General features: G+C 34.7%; 1 protein-coding gene across 4 annotated transcripts in view; it reads right to left on the reverse strand.

Moving 5' to 3' along the window:
* Positions 1–27,030, reverse strand: part of LOC111055537 — a 257,536-nt gene that overhangs the window by 142,529 nt on the left and 87,977 nt on the right. For all 4 annotated transcript variants that reach the window (XM_039425085.1, XM_039425084.1, XM_039425083.1 and 1 more), the window contains one exon: positions 4,223–4,375. In XM_039425085.1, coding sequence (XP_039281019.1) covers positions 4,223–4,375 — 153 coding nt within the window. The remainder of the gene's footprint in view (positions 1–4,222; positions 4,376–27,030) is intronic.

Raw genomic sequence — 27,030 nt, forward strand, 5'->3', positions numbered from 1 at the left:
CTCTGCTCGCTGATTAATACAGGTTGTTGTCTCTGTTTTGAGCCTTCGTTGTCACGTGACTCGCGTTGTTGCATTATCGGATTCTACTGTTGTCTTACATTGGATCAGGGGCTGCATCTAGATGGCAATCTTTCGTCGCTAATCGAGTTACGAAAATTCAAGACTGTCCTATCAACGACTGGTTACATGTGGCAGGAAATTCAAACCCAGCTGATCCCATTTCGAGAGGTTTATCCCCTTCTGAAATAATTAATCATGATTTTGTGGTGGTCTGGCCCCTCTTGGTAATGTTAGAAGAGAGTGATTGGCCCGTCAAGGTCGATCTGGAATCTATAGAGTGTCTACCTGAGGTCAAGGTTCACTCAATTGTCACTGTAGTACAGTCGGAAAATTCATCTATTAATTCGATTCATCTTTAATTGCTCGTGTTCCAACTACCAACGTCTATTGCGTATCATGGTGTTAAATTGAAAGTACTTTGTCTATTGCCTAAACTCATGAATAGATTTCGATTTGGCGGAAAAACACTTGTGTAAAGTCGTACAAAAAATTCATTTTTCGAAAGATTACTGGAATTGAAAGCTGGGAAAGTGGGAAAGACTGTACTTCTCTTCAACAACTGTCACCCTTTCTTGATCATGATATTATTCGTGTGGGGGGACGTTTACAAAATCTGAGTTGAATTATGACAGCTGTCATCCGATTATATTACCGAAAAATGATCCATTGGTCACGCTTTTGATTGATATTTTCATGGAAAGCACTGTCACGCTGGACCTCATTTATTGGCGTCTATTTTGAGACAAAAATATTGGATTTTATCAGCCGTGTCCTTATAAGGAGTCATGTACGAAAATGTAACAAGTGTTTCACTATCGTCCCACTCTTACACCGCCGAAAATGGGCAATCTGCCAGCCTGTAGAACTCTGTGTCTAAACCATTCGTCCAATGTGGAGTTGATTATGGTGGACCATTCGAATCACCATGGCCAGGCGTCGGAATCCTTTCATATTTAAATCGTACATTTGTCTTTTTGTCTGTATGGCAACTAAAGCCGTTCACATTGAATTAGTTTCGGACTTATCGACCCAAATGTTCTTATCAGCTTTTCGCCGTTTCCTTGCTCGACGAGGTCCTGTAAGGTCATGTATTCCGATAATGGTACCAACTTCGTCGGCGCCTATGATGAGCTAATAAAATTGTCACGGATGCTGAACTCCAAGGAATATCAAAAACCTGCTCCAGAATGAACTTGCTGATCATAGCATTGAGTGGAATTTCATCCCGCCAGGTTCACCTCACTTCGGCGGTCTTTGGGAGGCGAATAAAATCAGTAAAGTCACACCTGTTTCGAGTTATTGGTAACCAGTTGTTGACTTACGAAGAATTGAACACTGTCTTAGTTCAAATTGAGGCTGTACTTAACTCACGCCCGTTATGTCAAATGAGCGCGGATCCGAGTGAACCCCTCGCCCTCACACCGGCTCATTTTCTCACTTTGACACCTCTTAAGTACCTTCCTATGTTAAATGTGGAAGATCGTCCAATGAATCGATTGGATCGGTTTGAATTAGTCAATCAAATGGTTCAGTCTTTCTGGAGTCGTTGGCGCAAAGAATACTTACATGAATTACAAACCCGTGTGAAATGGTGTAAGGATTCCACCCCTCTCACGGTTGGTACAATCGTCCTAGTGGATCAACAAATGTCGCACCGTTGAAATGGCCTCTGGGGGTGATTGAGGAAGTATTTCCCGGTGCTGACGGTGTCGTTCGAGTGGCTATGGTGCGGTGCGCCAATGGTCGCTTCAAAAGGCCGGCTACAAAGTTGTATCCGTTGCCTACTCAATAATTTTCCTTTTGCATTTTTTGTTTTATTCTCGTTTTGTTTTATTTTTATTTCTTTCGTCGTTTATTCATTGTTTTTCGTTTCTTTGTTCTCTAGCCTTGTCTGAAAATAGCTTTTCAGCCGGGGGGAGGTTCATTTGTTTGCATGAGATTCATTCAAGGCTGTAAACACTTTGAAATAATATAAATTGCTCAATATAAAAAGTTTCGAAATAAATGAAGTTTGGGATAGAAAATTTTGGATATAATACGGGTTCAAATGTCAGTCCTTTGTAATTTTTGAGTAACAGCCGTGGAAGATGTCTCAATTTCTTCATTAGGTCTAGCACATCTGGTTGGAGGCTGTAAGTCCATATTTTAAAGTTGGTGGAATTGGATAAATCTTCCGGATATCGTAGTAGGATTATTTTGGAGCTTCTAGATTGTTGAATTGATCCAATATCCTCGGAATTATTAGAATGACAGACCATTTCTTGGAAATCGACATATTTTTGCCGCCATCTTGTTTTTTTCATGATGACAAACATTTTTGAGATTGCCATCATGGATAATCTCTTCCTGCACATCAATAGAAAAAGATAGACTACATCCCCAAGTCTGTACCTTCAAGGAGTCATGAGTGACATGGTTTTCTAATTGATGGAATTGGCATTAGTGGAAAAAGCATGTTTCCCACTGCAAACAGTACTTTTTACTCTTTTTCCGATGATGCTCCAGCCATAAAATATGGACTTACAGCCTCTAACCCGATGTCATTTTGAAACTTTGGAAATATTCCTAAACATTGTGCCAATAATACTAGTGTTTGTCCACTGCGAATACATATACAGAGTGGAAAGTGAAATATTGCCCCCGAAAAATTTATATTTCAAGTTTTTGAAGTTGAAAAAATAATGGAAAAAGTGGTCGAAATGAGATGATTCTCTCAAACATCATTGCTTGGCTAATTCTAAACACTTTGGTGGTAAAACCGATCCGATATCTCTCACAATAACTGAATAACATGCGATATAGAAATTTCTGTCAATAATGACCACCATCTTGTATTTTTCAATGATGTCGAATATTTTCGTTGTTTCCATCATCAATATTCTTATTCGTCTTGTTGTGACAAAGTTATTGAGACCATTTGCAAGTCTCTATCTTAAAGTCATGAAAAAATCGATTCTATAGTTCTAGCTTCTTGCTACCTAATGCATATGGAAAAACGCACCAGAAATCATGCAGGGTTTTCTTTGGCGGGTGCTGGAGAACTCATTATTTTTGTATGTACAGCGCATGAAGATATATTGTTCCAAAGTTGGAAAAACCTCTAAATTTCATAGATTCAAAGTTTCTCTGTATCTCTTGCACAAAGAAAGTTATAATGGAATGAAATGTGAACAAATTTAGGAAAAAACGTTTTTTTGGGCTTTTCAAGATATTTATTGAAGGTTATAACCAAAAAAATATGCGTTTTAGAGGAAAATTTTTATGAAACAAGAATTGTAGAGTAAGATTTTTAAGAATTACGAATAAATTGAGACATCTTCCATGGCTGTTACTCAAAAATCACCACGAAGTGCCATATTCATGACATTTGCGCCTGGGCTAATACATTTTTTTTTTTGATTGATTGGGGGGTCTATGTTTTTATCATCCTAGATCATACTTTCAACATATGGTTTCAACACCACAATGTCTCTAATAAGTTTTTTTGCATTCTTGGAAACTTAGAGGCGAATATACCTGGAGCAATCAACTTATTCCACTATATTAAATACTACACAATTCTACAACCTGGTGTAATCGCACTTCTTGACTAATTATTGGAACAGTCACACCTGCGGTAAACGAACACTTTGTGTAATCAAATACCTAGCGTAATGAAAGCAGTCCGTCTCGTTTGACCAATTTCTCGATTAGACCAAATCCTGTGTCTTGATTAGACCAGGTTTCGTTTAGACCAGCTGGTATAATCAAACACCTGAGTAATCGAAGCATTCCGTCTTGTTCAACCGAGGTATGTATTTGATCCAGGTTTCCAGCTTCATTGTAGAATAGGACTTGGTATAAACGAAATCTATTCGTACCCCCCCCCCCAGAAACGTTCTCCTATATTTTTCCACTACCACTATAACATGAACCTCACCACATAAGGAAATCATGTTTTTGGACTCAGGGGACATTGAAACGTATAGAAAACTTAGGGTACCATAATTTTTTTGGAAAGCAATACTTTCCTCACCTATGGTAATAGGGCAAGGGAAGTAATAAAAATTCGTAATATGATGGATGAAAGAATTGGCCAATTTCCTTACTAGACCAATTTTTCCTGGTGCAAAGCACGAGTTACTTTCTAGCTATCAATAGAATAATGATTATTGATAGTTACCTTTTCTTTTATTTTATTTTCTTCCTGTGGTGTTGACTGCATGTCATGTTCATGTACTCTCACGTGATCAAAAGGATTATATTCTTGTTGAAATTCTTTCATCCATAGTAACTTCAGAACGAGATCCCATCGTTTTCTATCTTCCTTATCAGCCTGTAATAGCAAGAAGAATGTAATAAGTTCAATCATAGAGGAAAGAGCATGGTTTGAAGAATTCATTCAAAGTTTGGAAGTTTCGTATCACATTATGGTGTTGTGTATCTGGTTGAGATGATACTGTATCATATTATGTGTTAATACTGTATCATTTTGTGTTGATATATCATGTGTGATGATACACAATCATATTGTGGAGATACGGTTTTTATGATTATACCATAGAGAAAAGATAGCATAAGCGAAGATATATAATGTCATGGTAATGAAACATTATGTTGCAAATTTCAGAGTTAACTGAATTTCAACCCTTCATAAGGGGATGACTTACGGGGTTGTAACTCGAATATTTCAAATGTGAACACCCATTGTGTGGTACATCATTTTAAAGGTCTTCCAAAAGCAGAAAGATGACATCAATTATAATGTTTTATGATATTTGATTCCAAAATGGCAGCTGATTGGAGCTCTAGTTCTTACTTGAAACTTCAATCAGCTGCCATTTTCGATAAAAGTATCATGAAACATTTTCATTGATATAATTCTTCATGTTTTGAAAAGGCCTTTTAAATGATGTACCACACAATGTGTGTTTACATTCGAAATATTTGAGTTACAACACCACATTTTTTTAAAACGAAAACTCAAATCAGCTGCCATTTTGGATACAAGCATCATAGAACTTTTTTATTGATGCCATCTTTCTTGTTTTAAAAAGGCCTTTAGAATGATGTAGGCTACCACACAATGGGTGTTCACATAATATAAAATATTCGAGTTACAAACCCTAAGTCAACCCAAGGGGTTGAAATTCAGTTGTACATTAAGAGATAGAGTATTCGACCAATAACTTATCCTGAAAGTTACAGTTTTATAATATATATATGTAACAGTCTCCAACTTATCGAATGGTTCCCATACTTATGATTCATACTTTATACACTATGAAGGAGATTTTTAACTCTCATATAATCCTCAAAATGCAAAACTCAAAAAACCTTAGGCTGGTAACTAATAACAGAACATGTGTGTACACACTTTCTCACTGTGCATGTTTTGTCACCAGCATTAGGCTTTCAAAGTAGATGATAGCTACCACTTTAAACACCTTTTTTTCGAGATATCTCCCCCTCCCCCCTCCCACAACAACCATCCTATGTACCCTCCCCCTCACCAGCTCCTTGGCCACCTCCGACATACCCAAAAATAGCTTTTTCCCCCTCCCATATACATGAAATAGATTTCTAAGAATATATTTCTTTCTCTCTCACTCTCTATCTCTCTCACTCTCTCTCTCTCTCTCTCTACATATATATATATATATTATATATATATATATATATATATATATATATAATATATATATATATTGTGATGAACCTTTTGAGTAAATTTCATGAAAGGAGAGAATTAACTAGAAAAAATTGAAAGATCTGCCAAACGAATAGTTAGCACCCGAGCGATAAGGCTTCCTTATCAACAGCTGAGTATAAGATAAGAGTACCGTTTTGTACTATGCATTTTTTTCCAAAGAATTATTTAATAAAATTGTAATTATTTTGCAAATTAAGTACAAATCATTTATGAATTGTTCATTGAGCTTTTGGAGGTTACACTTTTGTTTACAATTGATCAGATGTTTTGTAGCAGCTCAGACACAGCTGACTGACTAAATATATTATAAATGTCATGCCAAGTTTTCATGCGAGCTATAATATTATTTCTAAAATTGAGAGCTATTCAAAAAGGATGAAGAATTTCAAATAGAAAAATAAAATGTATGTATTATTGTTAAAATTATTTATTATTCACGAAATTACATTATAATGTCAAATGTTATCATAACGAACTAGGTCATAGCATGAATATTGTATTACTGATAAGAGCAGCAAAAATTAATTATAACAGTTTCAAATATAATAAGAATTGTATAGAAGTATTAAATTATAAATTATTGATTCAACTGAGTCACATGGTAAATGAATCTCTTTGGCAAGTCCAAGCCAATCATATATCATAGAAATGGCACCAAAAGGGATGATCGTTTGAAAGCATCATATGTTAATCTGTTATCAGACAGCAAACCTGCCTTATCATATATGCTAGTGCATGTACACTGTATAGGGGAACTGTATCTAAAGAATTAAGCAATTTAAAAAACTATACAAATTAAGTTATTATTGTAATCAAAGGAATTATACTTTACTGCTTGCCACTGACGTCATGCCTACATCATAATCATTCTACCAATGGGAAATTTTCATGCAAATTAAATTACAGAGATTCTCAGAAAAAGGTTCTAGCCAAAGGCTTAGAAGAAGACAAGTCACTTCCCTTTTAAAATCCTCACCGCTAAGACCTTGTTGAAAGTTACCAAAGACCCATTACTGAAATTTTGTTCGATTTTTGTATATTTTATCTGTGAGCCAATATCTTAGGCTTGTTTATTTGTATTTTATGAATTTATTTCATTAATCAATAATTCTAGAAATTCAAATTTAATTATCCCCTAATTTATTTGGTGAAGGAAATATTTAATTAAAATTCCACATGTGCTAAGACCGAAGCCTGGACCGGCCACCGATCATACCAGATTTGATCTAAAGGAATCACGACCGCCCAGAGGATTTACGTGAGTTTTATATTTTTGGGACCCAATCTACGCTTCGAAAGAAAATACAGTGCAGAAAATATAAAGTTTTTCTTCATTAAAGTAATGGCCACGCCAACAAGCGCTTATAATTATTAAGATCCTAGATTTTATCTGGTATAGAATTTATAAGAACTTGTAGTTGATTAACTATCCTCCACTGCCAGAACCACGACCCGAGTACTTAAAATCTTTTATAATTTGTTTCACTATTTTTCCAAAAAAACTGTTAAATTTATCAATTATAAAATTCTGTTGAATCATGCATGGTATCATGCAAACACAAGCAAACTTCTAATCATTTTGGTAATGTTAAACTATTCTCAATCTGTAATCCAAGCTCTTAATCTGTACTGTCAAACCATATATTTTATCATATTATATTTCAATTTTGTCAATTCGTCTTCTGAGTTCGATTATTTCTTAAGCCTGTCAATTATTGTGTCTGACATGTTCTATATTATCAAGAACCGATCATGTACGATCATTGAAATAATTGAATCAACCTGGATATTGGAACAGATCTAAGTGGGTGTAGTGTGTGGGGTCAGATCGAGATTACCTATTCTCTGTCCTTACCTGCTCATATATCAGCTTTTATCTGTTACCAACTTCGGCTTGGGAGCAAATTCGTCGACTGTATAGCAGATGCAGCTGGAGATCATATAATTTCCTACAATAGAGCATAAAGCCCGACAAGACTATGTTCTCGAAATATATTCTGAACGATCTCTGGTCCTTAGTACCCTATTTTTATCCTTCAGAACTTATTAGAGATGCAGTCCCGTAAATTATCTACATCAGGATTTCTGCTTGACCTATATGATTTTGTATGCTGTTCCATACACTACTTTTAAAAATTTCTATCACTATACAATCTGTCATAAGAAGAATCAAGGGTGAGCGAGTGTTTATGCCTCCCGCGATCCAGACGATTGTATCAAATCTTGTAGTGACTTAATTAGTCTGGTGTTCACTTAGTGTCCACAAACACATTTTCAAAATTTCTAACCTCAATACTGGTGACTCAGTGCAAGATTCATTATACGTGTGTCAACCTAACCTTGGAGGCAATAGTAAATCCCCCAAGAAGAGTACCACACAATTTGGCTCGCAACGTGAGGCATTTAAAATACAGTACTACAATATATATATATATATATATATATATATATATATATATATATATATATATATATATATAATTACAAATTGAATAATGATGTAGATGAAAATTACACATATCTATATTTCACCCTCATCACTATTCCAATTGACATAAGAGTTTCACAGAAATGAAATGGTACCATATAATGTTAATGATTCCATTATAATATTATCTAAGTCAAAAAGTATAATTGAAAGATAATTTTCAATTCTATTTTTCTCTTACTTCCCACATGGTCCCTTAACCCTATACAGGTGTATACAAATTCGGCAGTTTTAAGAAAAAGATCCCTCTTGAGTGCTATATACTCGGCTACTTTTCTCAGGACTTAAGTATGAAAACTCGGCTATCCTTGTCAGGGCTCTACAAACTCAACAATCGAACTTTCAAGTTAAGATGAGTTCGACTCTCAATGGATCTAAATGTTGTCACGTTATTCTTTATATTTAAATAACGATTAGCCTCCTGCTTGGCATCAGTCGGTAAAGCATGAGATTTGATATAATTAGGTCGTGGTTTTCTAATAGTATTCAGTCTCAAAAAAAAAAAAAAATCTTGATAGGCCTAGATATGGGCTTCTCCTGTAACTCTTGTAATTCAATAAATAATAAATATATATATAAATATGATACTTATACTATAGTGTTGAGGAATAAAAATAAATTGCACACCATGAAAGTTTCATACATATATTACACAAATAATGCAAAGATCAATCGAGGCAAAAAATATATATAGAGCGATAAAAAATATAATATAAAAATAGAACAACAATTGAAATCAATAAAAATATCACAGGCTAAACTTTATATTCTAGATTTATGGCACGAATCATTACCATGTACCTTTATCTTAAAATCATATGCATTCTGTTGCATGTAGTTGCGATATGCGCTTGCTAATACTTGTCGACTTGGATAATTCAATCAAAAAATGTGTGCTCTAAGATCAGCTTGATAAATTAGCCACTAATAATCCAAATATATATATATATTAAAATCCCTAGTATTTAGTAGATTTATTTGTATCGAATATATATTTTTATCTCAGGGTGCAAGATTCGGCACCTGACGGAATAGGTAGAGCCATTCATCTAGTGAATTAGAACTATAATAAATTATCGCAAATTGTATTGCAAAAAATTAAATATTGTATGCATATGTTTGATAGCCTAGATTTTGTACTTCTTTGATTTAATAGAAATTTCTAAAATATTGATCTATATTTTTCTTTCAAATAAATACCTTTAATACTAATTTTACTTGCGCAAGTATTACTCTTATTAATTTCTTAATTTATAATAAAACCCTTTCGGCGAGCTAGCTTTGATCATCAGATTAATTCGAAGCACTAGGGCGCCCATCACTAATTCAAATTTAATCACTCACGTGTCGAAAATCTTCTTGTAAGCCGCCGATGTCGATCCAACTCCATGTGGTCCGGGAATATGGTAGCCGGAATCGTCTCCTCCAAGGGGTTATAAATTAATTAAAAATGAAAATGACTTCTGCTTCACAATAGCATCACGAAGTCTTTTAAGAAATTTAATAATTTACTTTAACTTTAACTTTTACAAAATCATTAGTAAGGTACTACGCTCTAAAATATTTGGGGTCCTCTTATGGTGGCATTTGGCTGGCGAGTGCTGGTTCTTCCTTTTCAAGTTTTACAGATCCTCTTTCCGACTTTCAAATTAGCATAAAATTTAAATATCTTAGTCCTCCGCCATTTGGTTCAAATAGATCTTACAAAAAATGCCAAAATATTGCTTAGATTGTATGATTAATAATTTCTTTGCATTCGAGCCATATCGATAACATAGATTATACAAAATTTTAACACAAAATCTAGTACATTTATATAAATATATAGAAATATTTTTGAATTGGCCTACAGTTGCCGCCTATTAACTGCCGTTTTACTATTGGTGCATGCAAATTTTATTCGGTATTCATGCGCCTGGTAACTCTTATTTCCTGAATACATTAAATTATTTTTATTTGGTTTTTTATTTATGCTCTTTGCATGCTAGTTAATATTCTATACATTAATATTAATTCCATGCTACCTAATAATTAGCCACGTGGACAGGTGTTTTTTCACATTGCACACCATCTGATTGCAATAAAGCTCTGCCAAGGGGTTTTGGTCAGATTCTACGTTCCTCGGTTTGATCGATCTCTAGGTCACCGATCCGTGAATACATGTACATAACCTCAATCTTCAAATATTTTATATAATAATCTATTTATGAGCAATAAACTTCCTTCAAATCCTTTTTAGGTTCTTGTACCATTTAGCCAGAACAAGCTGATGCTATCTAATCTTAGTTATTATCTATTTGGCGATATTAGCCAGTTACTTTATTTCAGACCTATTACTGTTTCTGTTAGGGCTTTTTATCTACCCAGATTTAATATGTTACACGCGCCCCTGGGTTTGAATTCAAAATATTTGAGAATCACAATGTTTTTAATGAAAACCCACCCTTCAATACATCGATATACACTATACTTTATTTATAAATTATACTCTCATACTTCTATCACAGTTCGCAGACATATTTGCTGCATCTCCTTTATACCTTTATCAAATACAATAACAAATTCTCCTCCTCAACACACATAAAATATCATAAATATAAACTTCTAAACGTACTCCTCCTGACAACACTTAAAACATAGTAATTTTTAAATTCGCCGCTTGCAGGGCCGCCAACCTAACTACACACATTTCATAATTCTCACAAATGATTCCTTTTAGACAATAATTTCGATTCACAAACTTCTGGGCTTATATCTTATAGTATTTCTTAGGTCTTAATATAAATAATTTTCTATACATCAGGTACAATACTTTCTTTTGCTAATGGCTCTTTGGTTTTGGTAGCTGGTATTCACTTTAAGTCTTTTTCAGGTAACAAACGTGGCATAATTAAAAGTAATAAATATAAAAACATATAAATAAATATACCGACATTAATAAATATAATAAATAACAATAATAAATAACTTTTTGGGTACAGTACTTCTTTTTATAAACATATGTTCAACAGACGTTACATATTTATTCAGGTGGCCTTGCTCAGCTGGTCGCTGTTCTACATTTCATACTGCTACATGTTACATCAGAATTTGCTGTCGAATTTCATAACTAACCTAACTGCTCAATTTTTTCTCTTAAAAAGGTAATTAACAAATTTTAATTTTATTATCCCCGCTTGTGTCCTTTTTTATCTGATGTATATAATTTAATTACATATTTAAAAATTGTTCTTTTTCTTATTGCAGGCTTCTAACGGCTGGAAGGAATTAAAACACTGGATTGTTGCCACGAGGTCCTATACCAATATTAAATTTATTAAGGAAGGTTAGTAATCGGTTTGATAATAATGTTTTCCTTGATTTCTTATCATATTTATTTCAAATTCAACGATATTGCATGTGGAAATGTTGTGATTTACTTGCATCTTCTTGCATTCTGTTTGTAGATGTTGTAGGCTGGTGAGGTTATCTGCTGTTGATTGTTGAGGCTGTCCTATTATTAACTTATCTTCATGAATATAAAACCCCGGTATCTTGTGTATTCTTTCAAACAATTCCTTAATCTGGTTCTGTTTTCTTCCTTATTATTTTTATTTGTTCCATTGAGTCTCGATATTTTCACTTTAGTGGCATTGTTTATAATTCTAGTTACACCAATAAACGACTTTATAATATAAAGCTTCCAATCATCTTCATCCGATACTTTCCACTTAAATTCATTATTAGGCTTCATTATCATAATAAACAATTCAATAATATAACACTTCCAATCAACACTAATAAATTCTTTCAACAATAACATGGTCTTAATTATAGCATCACTTTTCAATATTATCACAGCCATCATAACAAATATTAAACACCATATCCAAACATTTATCAACTTTTCAATAGCATAATATCTAGGTACTTTCACTTTCTTAATATTATTTTTTAATTCTTCCAATCTTATTAGCCACCGTTTATCCTTTATTAGTTCCCACAAGTAGTCCACTTCATTGTTTTCCATGCACGAATCCGTAGTTGCTTTGTTACCAGTTCCATTTTTGTTCCAATTATTTGCTTCCTTTTTTCGGTCACATCGTTGGTTTGCCCTCTTGAAACGTATGTGCCGCGGATGCACGCCGTCGGTGATCTCTTCCTGTCCTCCTCGGTGTCGGTCTGGTGTCTTCCTCGGGCGTTTGAACCGTGCATGCGGCCTCCATCGGCGCGCGCGGTTCCTCCGTTTCTTCCGCCTCCGAGCCTTGCGATGCATGTTCTCCCGAATGCCGTCCTCCTCGTCCTGATGCCGGTCGGGTGTCCTTGGTGGGGTCGAATGATGCACGGGTGCGGTGGCGGTCTCTTGATGCGCGGGTGTGACGTGCAGATACATGGTGGTTGTAGGTTCAGTGCACGGATCTGTTACATTTTTTATCTTTTCTGTATTCACTAAATCCTTAATTAGTGCATGATCCTGGTGGCTGTTGGTGTTCTCCGGCGGTGAGAGATCCTCGGTAGGGAACAGGATGCTTAATAGAGGTTGTTGCTTGCGGCTGGTTTTAATTGCATTGTTGGCGGCGGTTTTTGATGGTAGGCTGTCTTGTATTGTTATATTGGGGGTATCATGAAGACATAGTTGTTTAGATGTAGTTTTCAGTATATCTGGTGGCGGGTCGTTGGGTGTTGGGTTCCGGGTTTTTTGTTGATTCATTCCTATTGCATGTGCTAATGTATAATTTGTACTTACTTGTTGAGGTGGCGGTTTATAATTTCTGTTGTAATTGTTTTGTGTGTGATTATTATGTGAGTTTAATCGATCACGGCCATCATAGTGATTCTTACGATTGCTCTGCTGGGCATAGTGGTTGGTTGTGCGATTTTGAAATTTTTCATTATTCCAATTACCATTTTGCCTGTGCTCATAGCGGCGTTCAAATTGAGGAGCAGATCGGTAGCGATCATATGATACCGGTTCATAATTTTGGCTGTTATGCGGATTAAATTTTGAATTATGTTGATTTGGTGCGTATCTCTGGTCTGAGCGGTGGTTTGATATTGCCATTGCAGACTGTATACCATATAAATGATTTATCAGCTGCTTACAATCAGTAATGGGTTGTGTGGCGAGTGCCATTCTAACTTGATACGGTAGCTTCTTTAAAATAATACTTGCTAATGCCGATTCATTAATGGGCTCGCTCAATTGAGAATTTTTAAACTGTATGGCAGTGACGAAAGTGGTACATGCACCGTCTAAGTTAGGGTTGAAATCGCATGATATAATGTCCGCTAGCACGTCCAACTGTTTACTTCTGCTCCAATACTGTTCCAGGAAGACAGCGACAAACTCATCCAATGATGTAAATTCATGGGCTCTACTCCGAAAGAACATCAGGGGTTCGCCAATCAATAAATTAGTCAAACGGAGACGCCAAAAATTCCAAGAGGTAGGTGCAAGAGTTTGTACTAATTTTATCTGATCAATGAATGGTTGAGGTTGCAAATGGCGATCAGTATTATCAAATTTTCCTAGTCCTTGTAATATACTATGTACGTTGAGGTTGTCTGTTTGAATCCCTTGAGGTTGTTGTTGAATATGATTTTCCAATGCTATTATTTTTTCCTGTGTTATCTGCCATTGACTATTATGTGTGATTTTATTTGCGTTTATTTCTTGATTTAATTGAGTCAGAGTGGATTTTTGAATTAGTAGAGTTCCATTTAAAGCTTTACAGGTTTCAGTATTTTGATTGATGCTACCTTGCAGTTGGTTCATTTTGTGGACATATTAATCTGTTTGTTTTGTATTTCTTTAATATTGTTAATATTTTTGTCAACTGTAGTTGTTAAGTTTTGATTGGCAACGGTAATTTGTTTGTGGATTTCTTGGTGGCAATCGGCCTTAATGTTATTTGTTATATCCTGAATAGGTGTAGTGATTTGTGTAGTTAGGTTATCTATCCTTTCATTGAGTTCACATGTAACCGTATCCAACCTTTCCGATAATCCTGCCGTAACTTTATCCTGACTTTCTTTTTGTAGGGTTATCATTGCTTTTAATTCTTCCCTATGATTCTCTACTTTAGTTTCAATATTATCCAACCGTTGTTCTACTGATTTTATAGCGCCTGCGGTCTCTTTCATACCCTGTTCCACTGTTTGTTTATTTTCCTCTTTTACTGTAGCAATCTCTTTTTTAATCTCCTGCATCATATTATCCATTGTTTTTTGTAACATAATATTGAAAGTACTGCTAGTTTGTTCCATTATTACCTTTTGAAGCGGATCTAACTCTGTGATTGAAAATATACTTTGTTTACTCAGGTGTGACTCGGCCTCCGGCGATGCGGGTTCTGCAGGCTGCTCCTCGCCCCCTTCAAAGTTGATCTCTACTATCCGTTGATTCAATGGTGTGTCAGCGGCGTCGATTCGAGTGGATGATAGAGGTTGCAGACCTGGTGGATCGAAGACTATCGACCCGACGCTTCCTGGTTCCCTTTCTCGTGGCGTATTGGCATCTACCGTGGTGGGGTTTGATGTGCTTGGAGTCGACAAAGTGGGATCTGTGCAACCGCCGTACATATATGAAACTTCAGAGTTTGCGGGAGTGTGATTCATTATGTCAAATATGATAAATGCTAATTAAACAGTGATAAGAATGATAAGCGAAAATGCTTAAAAAAGAGACACAAACCGGGACTTACAGTGAACAGTGATGTGTAAAGTGTTTGGATACTCTTACAACAAGGTATTTATACTTAAGTTTTTTATAATGCTCTAGCGCCCCCAATGTGAGGCATTTAAAATACAGTACTACAATATATATATATATATATATATATATATATATATATATAATTACAAATTGAATAATGATGTAGATGAAAATTACACATATCTATATTTCACCCTCATCACTATTCCAATTGACATAAGAGTTTCACAGAAATGAAATGGTACCATATAATGTTAATGATTCCATTATAATATTATCTAAGTCAAAAAGTATAATTGAAAGATAATTTTCAATTCTATTTTTCTCTTACTTCCCACATGGTCCCTTAACCCTATACAGGTGTATACAAATTCGGCAGTTTTAAGAAAAAGATCCCTCTTGAGTGCTATATACTCGGCTACTTTTCTCAGGACTTAAGTATGAAAACTCGGCTATCCTTGTCAGGGCTCTACAAACTCAACAATCGAACTTTCAAGTTAAGATGAGTTCGACTCTCAATGGATCTAAATGTTGTCACGTTATTCTTTATATTTAAATAACGATTAGCCTCCTGCTTGGCATCAGTCGGTAAAGCATGAGATTTGATATAATTAGGTCGTGGTTTTCTAATAGTATTCAGTCTCAAAAAAAAAAAAAAATCTTGATAGGCCTAGATATGGGCTTCTCCTGTAACTCTTGTAATTCAATAAATAATAAATATATATATAAATATGATACTTATACTATAGTGTTGAGGAATAAAAATAAATTGCACACCATGAAAGTTTCATACATATATTACACAAATAATGCAAAGATCAATCGAGGCAAAAAAATATATATAGAGCGATAAAAAATATAATATAAAAATAGAACAACAATTGAAATCAATAAAAATATCACAGGCTAAACTTTATATTCTAGATTTATGGCACGAATCATTACCATGTACCTTTATCTTAAAATCATATGCATTCTGTTGCATGTAGTTGCGATATGCGCTTGCTAATACTTGTCGACTTGGATAATTCAATCAAAAAATGTGTGCTCTAAGATCAGCTTGATAAATTAGCCACTAATAATCCAAATATATATATAATTTAAAATCCCTAGTATTTAGTAGATTTATTTGTATCGAATATATATTTTTATCTCAGGGTGCAAGATTCGGCACCTGACGGAATAGGTAGAGCCATTCATCTAGTGAATTAGAACTATAATAAATTATCGCAAATTGTATTGCAAAAAATTAAATATTGTATGCATATGTTTGATAGCCTAGATTTTGTACTTCTTTGATTTAATAGAAATTTCTAAAATATTGATCTATATTTTTCTTTCAAATAAATACCTTTAATACTAATTTTTACTTGCGCAAGTATTACTCTTATTAATTTCTTAATTTATAATAAAACCCTTTCGGCGAGCTAGCTTTGATCATCAGATTAATTCGAAGCACTAGGGCGCCCATCACTAATTCAAATTAATCACTCACGTGTCGAAAATCTTCTTGTAAGCCGCCGATGTCGATCCAACTCCATGTGGTCCGGGAATATGGTAGCCGGAATCGTCTCCTCCAAGGGGTTATAAATTTAATTAAAAATGAAAATGACTTCTGCTTCACAATAGCATCACGAAGTCTTTTAAGAAATTTAATAATTTACTTTAACTTTAACTTTTACAAAATCATTAGTAAGGTACTACGCTCTAAAATATTTGGGGTCCTCTTATGGTGGCATTTGGCTGGCGAGTGCTGGTTCTTCCTTTTCAAGTTTTACAGATCCTCTTTCCGACTTTCAAATTAGCATAAAATTTAAATATCTTAGTCCTCCGCCATTTGGTTCAAATAGATCTTACAAAAAATGCCAAAATATTCCTTAGATTGTATGATTAATAATTTCTTTGCATTCGAGCCATATCGATAACATAGATTATAAAAATAGAACAACAATTGAAATCAATAAAAATATCACAGGCTAAACTTTATATTCTAGATTTATGGCACGAATCATTACCATGTACCTTTATCTTAAAATCATATGCATTCTGTTGCATGTAGTTGCGATATGCGCTTGCTAATACTTGTCGACTTGGATAATTCAATCAAAAAATGTGTGCTCTAAGATCAGCTTGATAAATTAGCCACTAATAATCCAAATATATATATATATTAAAATCCCTAGTATTTAGTAGATTTATTTGTATCGAATATATATTTTTATCTCAGGGTGCAAGATTCGGCACCTGACGGAATAGGTAGAGCCATTCATCTAGTGAATTAGAACTATAATAAATTATCGCAAATTGTATTGCAAAAAATTAAATATTGTATGCATATGTTTGATAGCCTAGATTTTGTACTTCTTTGATTTAATAGAAATTTCTAAAATATTGATCTATATTTTTCTTTCAAATAAATACCTTTAATACTAATTTTTACTTGCGCAAGTATTACTCTTATTAATTTCTTAATTTATAATAAAACCCTTTCGGCGAGCTAGCTTTGATCATCAGATTAATTCGAAGCACTAGGGCGCCCATCACTAATTCAAATTTAATCACTCACGTGTCGAAAATCTTCTTGTAAGCCGCCGATGTCGATCCAACTCCATGTGGTCCGGGAATATGGTAGCCGGAATCGTCTCCTCCAAGGGGTTATAAATTTAATTAAAAATGAAAATGACTTCTGCTTCACAATAGCATCACGAAGTCTTTTAAGAAATTTAATAATTTACTTTAACTTTAACTTTTACAAAATCATTAGTAAGGTACTACGCTCTAAAATATTTGGGGTCCTCTTATGGTGGCATTTGGCTGGCGAGTGCTGGTTCTTCCTTTTCAAGTTTTACAGATCCTCTTTCCGACTTTCAAATTAGCATAAAATTTAAATATCTTAGTCCTCCGCCATTTGGTTCAAATAGATCTTACAAAAAATGACCAATCGAATATATATTTCATATGTTTAATGAATGCATGGTGAAGGATATAGAATGAATCCATTCAATTTCAACAGTGTCTCCATCACATTTTCATCAATCATTTAGTAAGAGTCATGATCGGGAATCGGTATGTGATGAATTTTAGTCGGTGTTTAATTTAAATTACTACTCCCATCTCCCATGTAGAAACAATGTATTTCTTGCATCAAATTAATTGATTTTGAAATATTTCTTGCCCTATCTGTGACTTGTTGTTCGAGGTGCTCGTATTTAATTTACTACTTCATATGCCAAATCCATGTAATTATTTCCTATAATGAATGAAAAAGACTAAGAAATTGTCAAAAAACCACTGATTTATTGATAATTAGAAAGACCGGTTTCGGTTATTACACCATTGTCAATCTCTGATAAACTAAAACTAAATACAAGAGCAGCAGAATTTATACTAGTAGGCGAGTACTGGTATTGGTCAAGGGCATGAACGCCTGCCATAGGCCTAGCTAAACAGTCTCCTCACCCTCAACGGTGTGAGAAAATGGCGGCTTAAGGAACAGAATCGCCATGATAGTAAAATTTACTTTTAGTACAAAATAAGAACCAAGAAAACAAATGTGAAAGATAATAAAACAAATATGTGAATGGAAAAACTATTAACTAATGTATGCTTACAATTTTATGATAAAACTAAATTTGTAGTGTTGTATTGGTTGAAATGAATCTGGTCATTTAAACTATACTGGGAATTTTTCTTAATTACTCTTGTTATTTCTAAAGCCTCTAGAATATTCAAAGATCTGCCTTTGTTATTGACATGCAGAAACTCAACATTCTCCTTAACTGTGAACTTGTGATTATCTGTTATCAAATGTTCTGCATAGATTCCCCATTTTGTTTATTCCAATTTCTGATGTGCTCTTTAATTCTACTTTTGAAACTTCAACCAGTCTGACCCACATAACAAGCATTACAATCATCACATTCAAGTTTGTACACCCTGCTTTTATCCCAAATATCAATTTTGTCTTTACTCCAGCTAAATAGACTATTTAAAATCGGGTTTGTCTTGAAAGCAACATGAAATCCATTCCTCTTCAATTCCCTACCTATCTTATCAGATACAAGGCCTAAATATGGAATTGTTATCCAAGTCTTCTCCTCACAGTTTGAGCCTACAAAGCTAGAATTGTTTGAAATTTGTCTATTAATTTCAATCAATAATCTGTCCACCATACTTTCTTCATACCCATTTGTGACAGGTATCTGTTTAATTTCAGTGATCTCAATATCAAAATCATGATGGCTCATAGGTATTGTTTGTGCTCTATAGACCATGCTATTGAAAGCAGCAAGTTTGTGAGAAATAGGATGACAAGAATGAAGAGGTTTGTTTTCTGAAAATAGAAAACTTGTGAAAACCAGTGCTATGATCTATTCTTAAATCTAAAAAATTCAATACACAATCCTGTTCTACCTCTACAGTGAATTTTACACTCTGATGTAATCCATTCAGATAGGAAAGAAAATTGTCTAGTTGTCTGTTACTTCCTTTCCATAAGCAAATAATATCATCAACATATCGAAACCAGTGAACAATTTTATCTTTGAAATTACTATTTTCAATGATTCTACTTTCTAACTTATCCATAAATAATTCAGCTAGGAGTGGTGAGAGGGGTGACCCCATTGCCAACCCCTCTCCTTGTTCAAAAAATCTATTGTTAAATTTGAAATAATTATGCTGAGTGCATAACTTCATCAATCCTATCAGTTCTTCTCTGAGTGTATGATCATTTATAGAGGCTTTCATTATTTCCTCAGCTCTTTCAAGACTTTCTCCCACCGGAATGTTAGTGAATAGATTAGTAACATCAAATGACACAAGTTCATAAGATGATAGAACAGGAATATGCTTTATATTGTTTACCAACTCCAATGAATTTTTAATACAAAACTTTGGTTGAGAACCTGTTAATGACCGAAAGGTGCTATTCAGTTTGTGAGCTAATTTAGACATCAGTGGTTTTTTGACAATTTCTTAGTCTTTTTCATTCAATATGAATAATTACCACAATATCAACTTCTCAACTACACAAAAAGTATTTCCTATAAGATATAATTATTTCTTCAACAAGATCATATGAAATAATATCAGTTTTCCATATTATAAAATTGATGAATGATAGACTAAGAATAACAATCTTATAACTAACAATATAAGATTATACATTGTAAATGATGGAGTAATGTTCTATTGTAGTGTTGAATTTCAACAGAACCTTGTAACTCTCATAGGAATTGTAATCTGTCAGTATATAAGAGCTCTGTATATTGAAATGTTAATTCGCCTTTGTTGAAATTAATCTACTTGAAAACTGGAAAGGACGATTCAAGATTAATAATTATTTGTTAGATCACTTGATTGAGTGGTGTCCTGTGCGTTTCATGGGAAGGATCATGGTGATGAGTGGAAAGGGTTTCTGTACAAGCAAGCACGAAATACAATAGGTATATTATGTAGTCGCTGTTAAATCTTTACGAATACTACCGAGTTCGTATAGCACTTTTTGAAGGTCCCTTGAAATTCTGAAACTCCTTTGACCATTACTGCCGAGTTTGTATACACCCTCCAATACTCTCTTGCTCTCTTGTACAAGCTCTCTGAATTTGAATCCCTATCGTTTCCTATCTTCTACAATTTCTTCATCTCTCTATCTTACTCTCTTTTACCCGCTCACAAACTCATTGGTTTGTCTGATGAAGAGAACCTGACCCTCACACTCTCTTCCTCTCTATTTCCCTCACTCTTAGAATAAGTCCTTCCAGTATATGCTTTGGTCAATCAATCGAATACTGAATTGGAATCATTTTCAACTATCATAGCCTAGAATTCAAGCAAACGTATTTTGTAATTTATATTAAATGAAAAGAAAAGATATTGTCAAACAACAAATTTATTTAAAATCGAGATACCGATTTCGTTCATTACACCATTATCAATCTCTGGTAAACTCTCTCCCTATTTTTGTACATAAGAGCGTATGAACATAACTACAGTAACAATAATCATCACCCACAGTATGGCCATTGAATTGTCACGTGATTCAAATCCGCCATTGAGATTTGAAACAAACTTTATACGAGTAGTCCTATCTTATAGCATTGAAAATTTGGAACGCATCACTTATTTATCAATTGGTTACATACTTTCAACCTCTGATGTGTTTCTTCTTCGTCTTCTGGTGCCTATCCGTTACCGAATGTTGGAAATCATTCTGGCAATTATAACTTTGTTGACAGCCGCTCTAAAAAGTTCCGGGGTGGACACTGCAAACCATTTTCTCAAGTTCTCTAACCAGGAAATTCATCTCCTACCAACACCTATCCTGCCAAGAACTTTACCCTGTAGTACACATTTCAACAACTAATATTTAGTTCCATTCCTCATAATGTGTCCCAGATACTCCAATTCTCGTCTCTTGACAGTGTACATTATTTCCGTCTTCTTACTGAGTCGTTGAAGAACCCTGTTGTTGGAAATTTTGTTCATCCATGATATTTTCAGGATTCGTCTATAGATCCACATCTCAAACGCTTCAAGTTTCTTTGTTGTTGTTTCAGTCAGGGTCCAAGACTCAACTCCATATAACAAAATGGAAAATATATAACAACGGAGGAGTCTTATTTTCAGTTCAAGGGTCAAATTATGAAACTTGAATACCCTTGACATGATTTTGAATGCCGCTCTCGCCTTTTCAATCCGAGCCCTCACCTCCTGAGAATGGTCCCACTGCTCATTCAAAACTGTACCCAGGTAAATATAAGTTGGCACTCTCTCCACTACCCTACCATCAATAGTAAAATGCACATTGTCAACTTTTTCTTTACTAAATTATCATTGTCTTTGTTTTGTTAATGTTGACTTCCAGACCATATATTTTACTCACTTCAGCGACTTTGTCCATTAGCAGTTGAAGTCCTTGCGGGGTGTCGGCAAAAATTACTGTATCATCCGCATACCTGAAATTGTTGAATCTCTCTCCATTCAATAGTACGCCGGCCTCTGAGTATTCCAAGGCTTCTTGGAAAATTGCCTCTGAGTACAAGTTGAATATTAGCGGAGATAATATACAACCCTGCTGTACTCCTCGGAGAATTTTAACTTCTTCTGTTTTCTCATTGTTGACTCTAACTGATGCCGACTGATTCCAATACAGGTTTTTAATTAAACGCAAATCCTTACCATCAATTCCGCTATCCCGCAGGACCTCCATCATTTTGTTATGCTGAACTCTGTCGAATGCTTTTTGATAATCAATGAAGCAGGCATATATATTGCAGTTCATGTCGCGGCAGCGTTGGAAAAGGACCTATATACCAAAAAGCGCATCTCTAGTTCCCAGTCCTTTCATGAAGCCAAACTGTGTAGGTGATACTAGATCCTCACAGATTTTATACAGTCTATGATGAATAATCTTCAAAAATATTTTCAACAAGTGGCTCATAAGGCTGATAGCTCTATAATCACTGCACTTCTTGGCACCCTGTTTCTTGGGAAGAACTATAAATTCTGATCTTAACCATTCCTTTGGTATCTCTCCACTGTTATATATATCATTGAAAACCGATGTCAGCTATTTTTTGAAATCTACATTAAAATGTTTCAAGATTTCTGACTGAACGCCGTCCGGGCCAGCTGCTTTGCCACTTTTCATCGACTCTACGGCCGCTTCAACTTCATCAAAGAGAATGTCTGATCCTGTTAACTCAGTTGCTAACTCGTGTTCATGTCTTTGGTCTGAGAAGAGTTTTCCAACATGGTCCTGCCATTCCAATTTCATATGCTCTATATCAACAATTATTTCTCCTTGGTCATTTACTATTTTACCTACAGATCTCTTCTCATAATTTCCTGTGAGTTCTTTAACCTTTTTGTGCATATTGAATGTGTCGTACCTTGCCTGGGCCACTTCAATTTCTAAACATTTTTTCTTGAATTCCTGCTCCTTTGCTTCTCTGATTTTCTTTCTTATTTGTCTATTGATTGATTTATATTGATTTAGGTCTTCATCTATTTTCTTCATTCTTCTCTCCTCCATCAACTCCAAAATCTCATCACTCATCCACGACTTCCTTTTCTCTTTATCAACTCTCAAAATATTTTCCTTTATTCTTGTTGTGACATCTACTATTTTCCCTATTTTGTCATCGATCTCCGAGCTTGCCTTCACTTCAATCAGAGCAGCACCGAGCACATTCTCAATTTGCTCTCTCACATGTGGATCGTTGATTTTTCTTCTGTCAAATGTCTTCTGTGTTGATTTTGTTCTCAGTCTCTTCCACTGTAGTCTGGAATCGGAAACCAGCAAGTTGTGGTCGGAGTCTATATCTGCTCCTGGAAATGTTTTGGCCATCTTGCAGCTATTTCTATATCTTCTATTCATCATTATATAATCAATCTGATTGCGTACAATCCTACCATCTGTTCGATCTCTTGGAGACTTCCAAGTATACAATCTCCGAGGAGGTACATCGAAAAAGGTATTCATCACAATCAAATCGTTTTCCACCGTTAAAGTACAAAGCTTTTCTCCCGACTCATTCCTATCTCCAAGGCCATGGGGACCAATATGAACTCCTGATCTTCCTTTTCCTACCTTGGCATTGAAGTCACCCATTATTATAAGAACTTCTTCATTAGGAATGTTCCTGATAAGAGTTGTTAATTGAGCATAAAAATTAATTATCACTTGTTCATCATGCTCACTTGTGGGCGCATATACCTGTACAATGTTCACGTTTACTGGCAATGCTCTTATTTGTACAAGCATCATTCTCTCATTAGAAGGTATAAAGCTTGATACATTCTGTGCAATTGATTTGTGTATAATTATTCCAACTCCATGCTCATACTTTTGTGGGGCACCAGAATAGTACACTGTATAGTTTTCACTGTCATAATAGTTTGCATCCGGCCATCTCATTCCGCTTATCCCCAAAACCAATAAATCCAAACGCTTCATTTCTTGAAAAGCATTCTCTATTTTTCCTGCTTGAGCCATGGTCCTTACATTCCAAGTCCCGATTCTTGTACGATGTTTAAAGAATTGTTTTTCCTTTTTATCATATTCATACCACTCGGAAGTTCGTTTAGGGTGTCCACTCCAGAAATAAAACTATAGCTGACAAATTGCCTCAATGAATACTAGGACTGCTCTAAAAGCCTTTAATGCAGTGGTTGCCCATCATGCCTTCTGCATTCTCATGCCGTTGACTAAGAATATACTTAGTTCCTCCGCCTTTAAAGCTGTTTTTAACACCCCCAGGACAAGAGAGTGCCCTCTGAATACAGCTCTTCCGCTCCAAAGACCGTTGGCCATTCAGAGTTGACTCCTTATTCCGAGAGTCTTTCGATCAACAGAGCATCTTTCAAACCATTCGGTTTTGCTCACTCGGTGGGTCAGAATATATAAAATGGAATTAAAACAGTTGAATTAAATACGAATAAAATCAAAGAAATATATAGCTACAATGATGACTTTAGATATCTTTGGCAGTAACAGATGAAAACAGAAAACTGACTTGACGAAAACATCGCGATATCAATGAGGACGGGAGAAAGAGAGGAATTTTGTATATTTTGTAATTTTGATGTGTTTTGTATAACATTTTTAAAAGGAGATTGATTATACTTGAATATGTATCAATAAAGTTGATTAAAAAAACACTAATACCGCTCAAAACATCAATTTTTCTTACACTCTCTCATGAGGGTTCTTCCCTCGTGCTTCTCGCGGACAACTTCCAGAGCCTTAGCGGACCACTTTTTGGAAACCACTGATCTAGATCAATATGCAGAAAAATAGATTTCAATTTTACTGCGTATTTCCACATCCAATGTATTAGTTTGATCTTCTAATAATCTAATTTCAAAATATGTTTGTGGCTCAATTGGAATTAACATTTTCTAAAATATTCAACCGTGATAAAGTGCTGACTAAAGACGTCTTTTCTTCTATGATTGATTCTCTTCAGTCCTGAGAAGCCTACCCATAGCATGTTCAATTGTTCAATAACTGTTGATATATGAGTTTCGACTTGCAATACCACCAGCAGTGGTTTCAAAGTATCACTTATAAATTGAGAACTTGATGATTTTTTGTAAATGAAACAATATATTATTACAATATCATGACATATTTCAAAACATTATTAATTTTTTGGAGATTCAGCTTTCAGGTTGCGCTACTAGGAACCTTTCATTTTCACTTGCTATTATCTACCATTCACTAATTGAAGTTCTAAAACTATATTGAGAAAATATATGAAAAACTTGAGAGAGATTATATCGAAGTAATCACAGAAATATGCTTTAATAAGTAAAGGCGAGCGATTCTACTTATAGTTCACTATATTATGCTGTATTATGAGATACAAATATTTGGAATCTTCATGAGCGGGAAAAAACATAAAAATATTTAACCATGATTCATATATTAATTTCTTGAAATGTTATATCCAATTGAGGTGCAAAAATATTTTGAAATTAGATCCTTAGAAGTTCGATCCAATAAATTAGATGAGTAAATACAATAAAATTGAAACATATCTGCATATTCATCTAGATCAGTAGTCCGCGAAAGCTCTGGAATTGGACAGCGAGGAACCCTAGGGAAGAAAAATTGATGTTTTAAGCGCTATCAGTGCTATTTAAATAAACTTTTCCTCCACCTACAGTTAAAAGTACTTACTTTACCCCCTGAGACATGATACTAGAGTGTCACTTTTTTGCTCTCGGTACTAAAAAACAGAAAAACTCCCTAGGGAGTAAAAGTGACTCCATTTGAATAACATGGGAAGCATCTCTATTTTGAAAACGTACATTTGGAATAGGTCAGAAGGTCTAAGCTCAGATGAGGAAGCATAAATTATAGAGTAGTCATTAAACCAACTAGATTCAATACCTCAACCAGACATTTGATCGATATATAAAATTTATGTTTGTATGCTGAAATTATTATTACAAAATTCATATCACTATACTAAAAAAATGTATATATTTTTTTCTTTTATTCCATGTTATTCAAAATATCAGCCAACGAATATGACTTATTAACTAATCAAATTTGAAACGAGAACTTCATCATAGCTGTAGTTCTGGCTGTCATTGTTGTTACAACTTTAGCCGACAGATAGTGCTGTCGGAGGAGAACTGTGATCAGAAGCCAGCTGTTTCTGTTTAATTTTTAGATTATGTTGTAACACATTGTTTGGTCACATACCTTTTCAAAAATTATTTTATTAGCAGTTTTTTAAAAATGTAGGTGGAGGAAAAATGTTGTGTATATCACGAGTGAAAAATGTTTTTTCTCCCTCAGGAAAATTGTTGCCCTCGGCTTCGCCTCGAGCTTCAAACTTTTCCCTCTGGGAGAAAAAACAGCACTTTTCACTCTAGATATACAAATAACTATTATTGGTCTATTTTTTCAAAGTATAATCAATTTCCCTTTGAAAATGCTATACCAAACTCATCGGAAGTTCAAAATTTGTTTCCAATCGGTGAAAGAAGTGATAAATACCAAATTTCCGATGCAATAAGATAGGACTATAGAGTTTGTTTGAATCTTAATGGTGGACTCATACCATGTGATTGAGCTAGCCAATCAAATGTGTGACAGTTAATGGCCATACTGTGGGTATAAATAATAATGTCGTGTGACCTGGCTAGCTCAGGTCTGGTGACAGAGTTTTCAGGTCGCAACTGATCAATTTCAGGCTCTCTGACATGACCTAACGACAGCTTTTTAGGCAGCCGGGACCGACGGCAAAAACGTGTCCATCCGAAACACGGGAGTGGTCCAAGAAAAGTATCTAGTCTGGGCTGGGACTTGAACCCGGGCCTTTGGATTACAAAGCCAGCATCTAATCCACTCGACTACGGCCACTGTGGGTAATATACGGTAGTTACTGTACTTTAGACTAAAGAAAATCAGTAACTAATTGATTCAAAGTAGAACTGATCTAGAAAGTGTGGTAATAAAAATAAAATATTGCCAGGATGAGTCAGTGCATGTCAATTGGTCATACTGCAAGATTTGAGGATGAAAGTTTATCAAAAACAAGTTGAGAACCAGCTCGGAAAACAAACGTAGGATAT

The sequence above is a fragment of the Nilaparvata lugens genome, chromosome 3, assembly GCF_014356525.2.
Source record: "Nilaparvata lugens isolate BPH chromosome 3, ASM1435652v1, whole genome shotgun sequence".
Taxonomy (NCBI): Eukaryota; Metazoa; Arthropoda; class Insecta; order Hemiptera; family Delphacidae; genus Nilaparvata; species Nilaparvata lugens.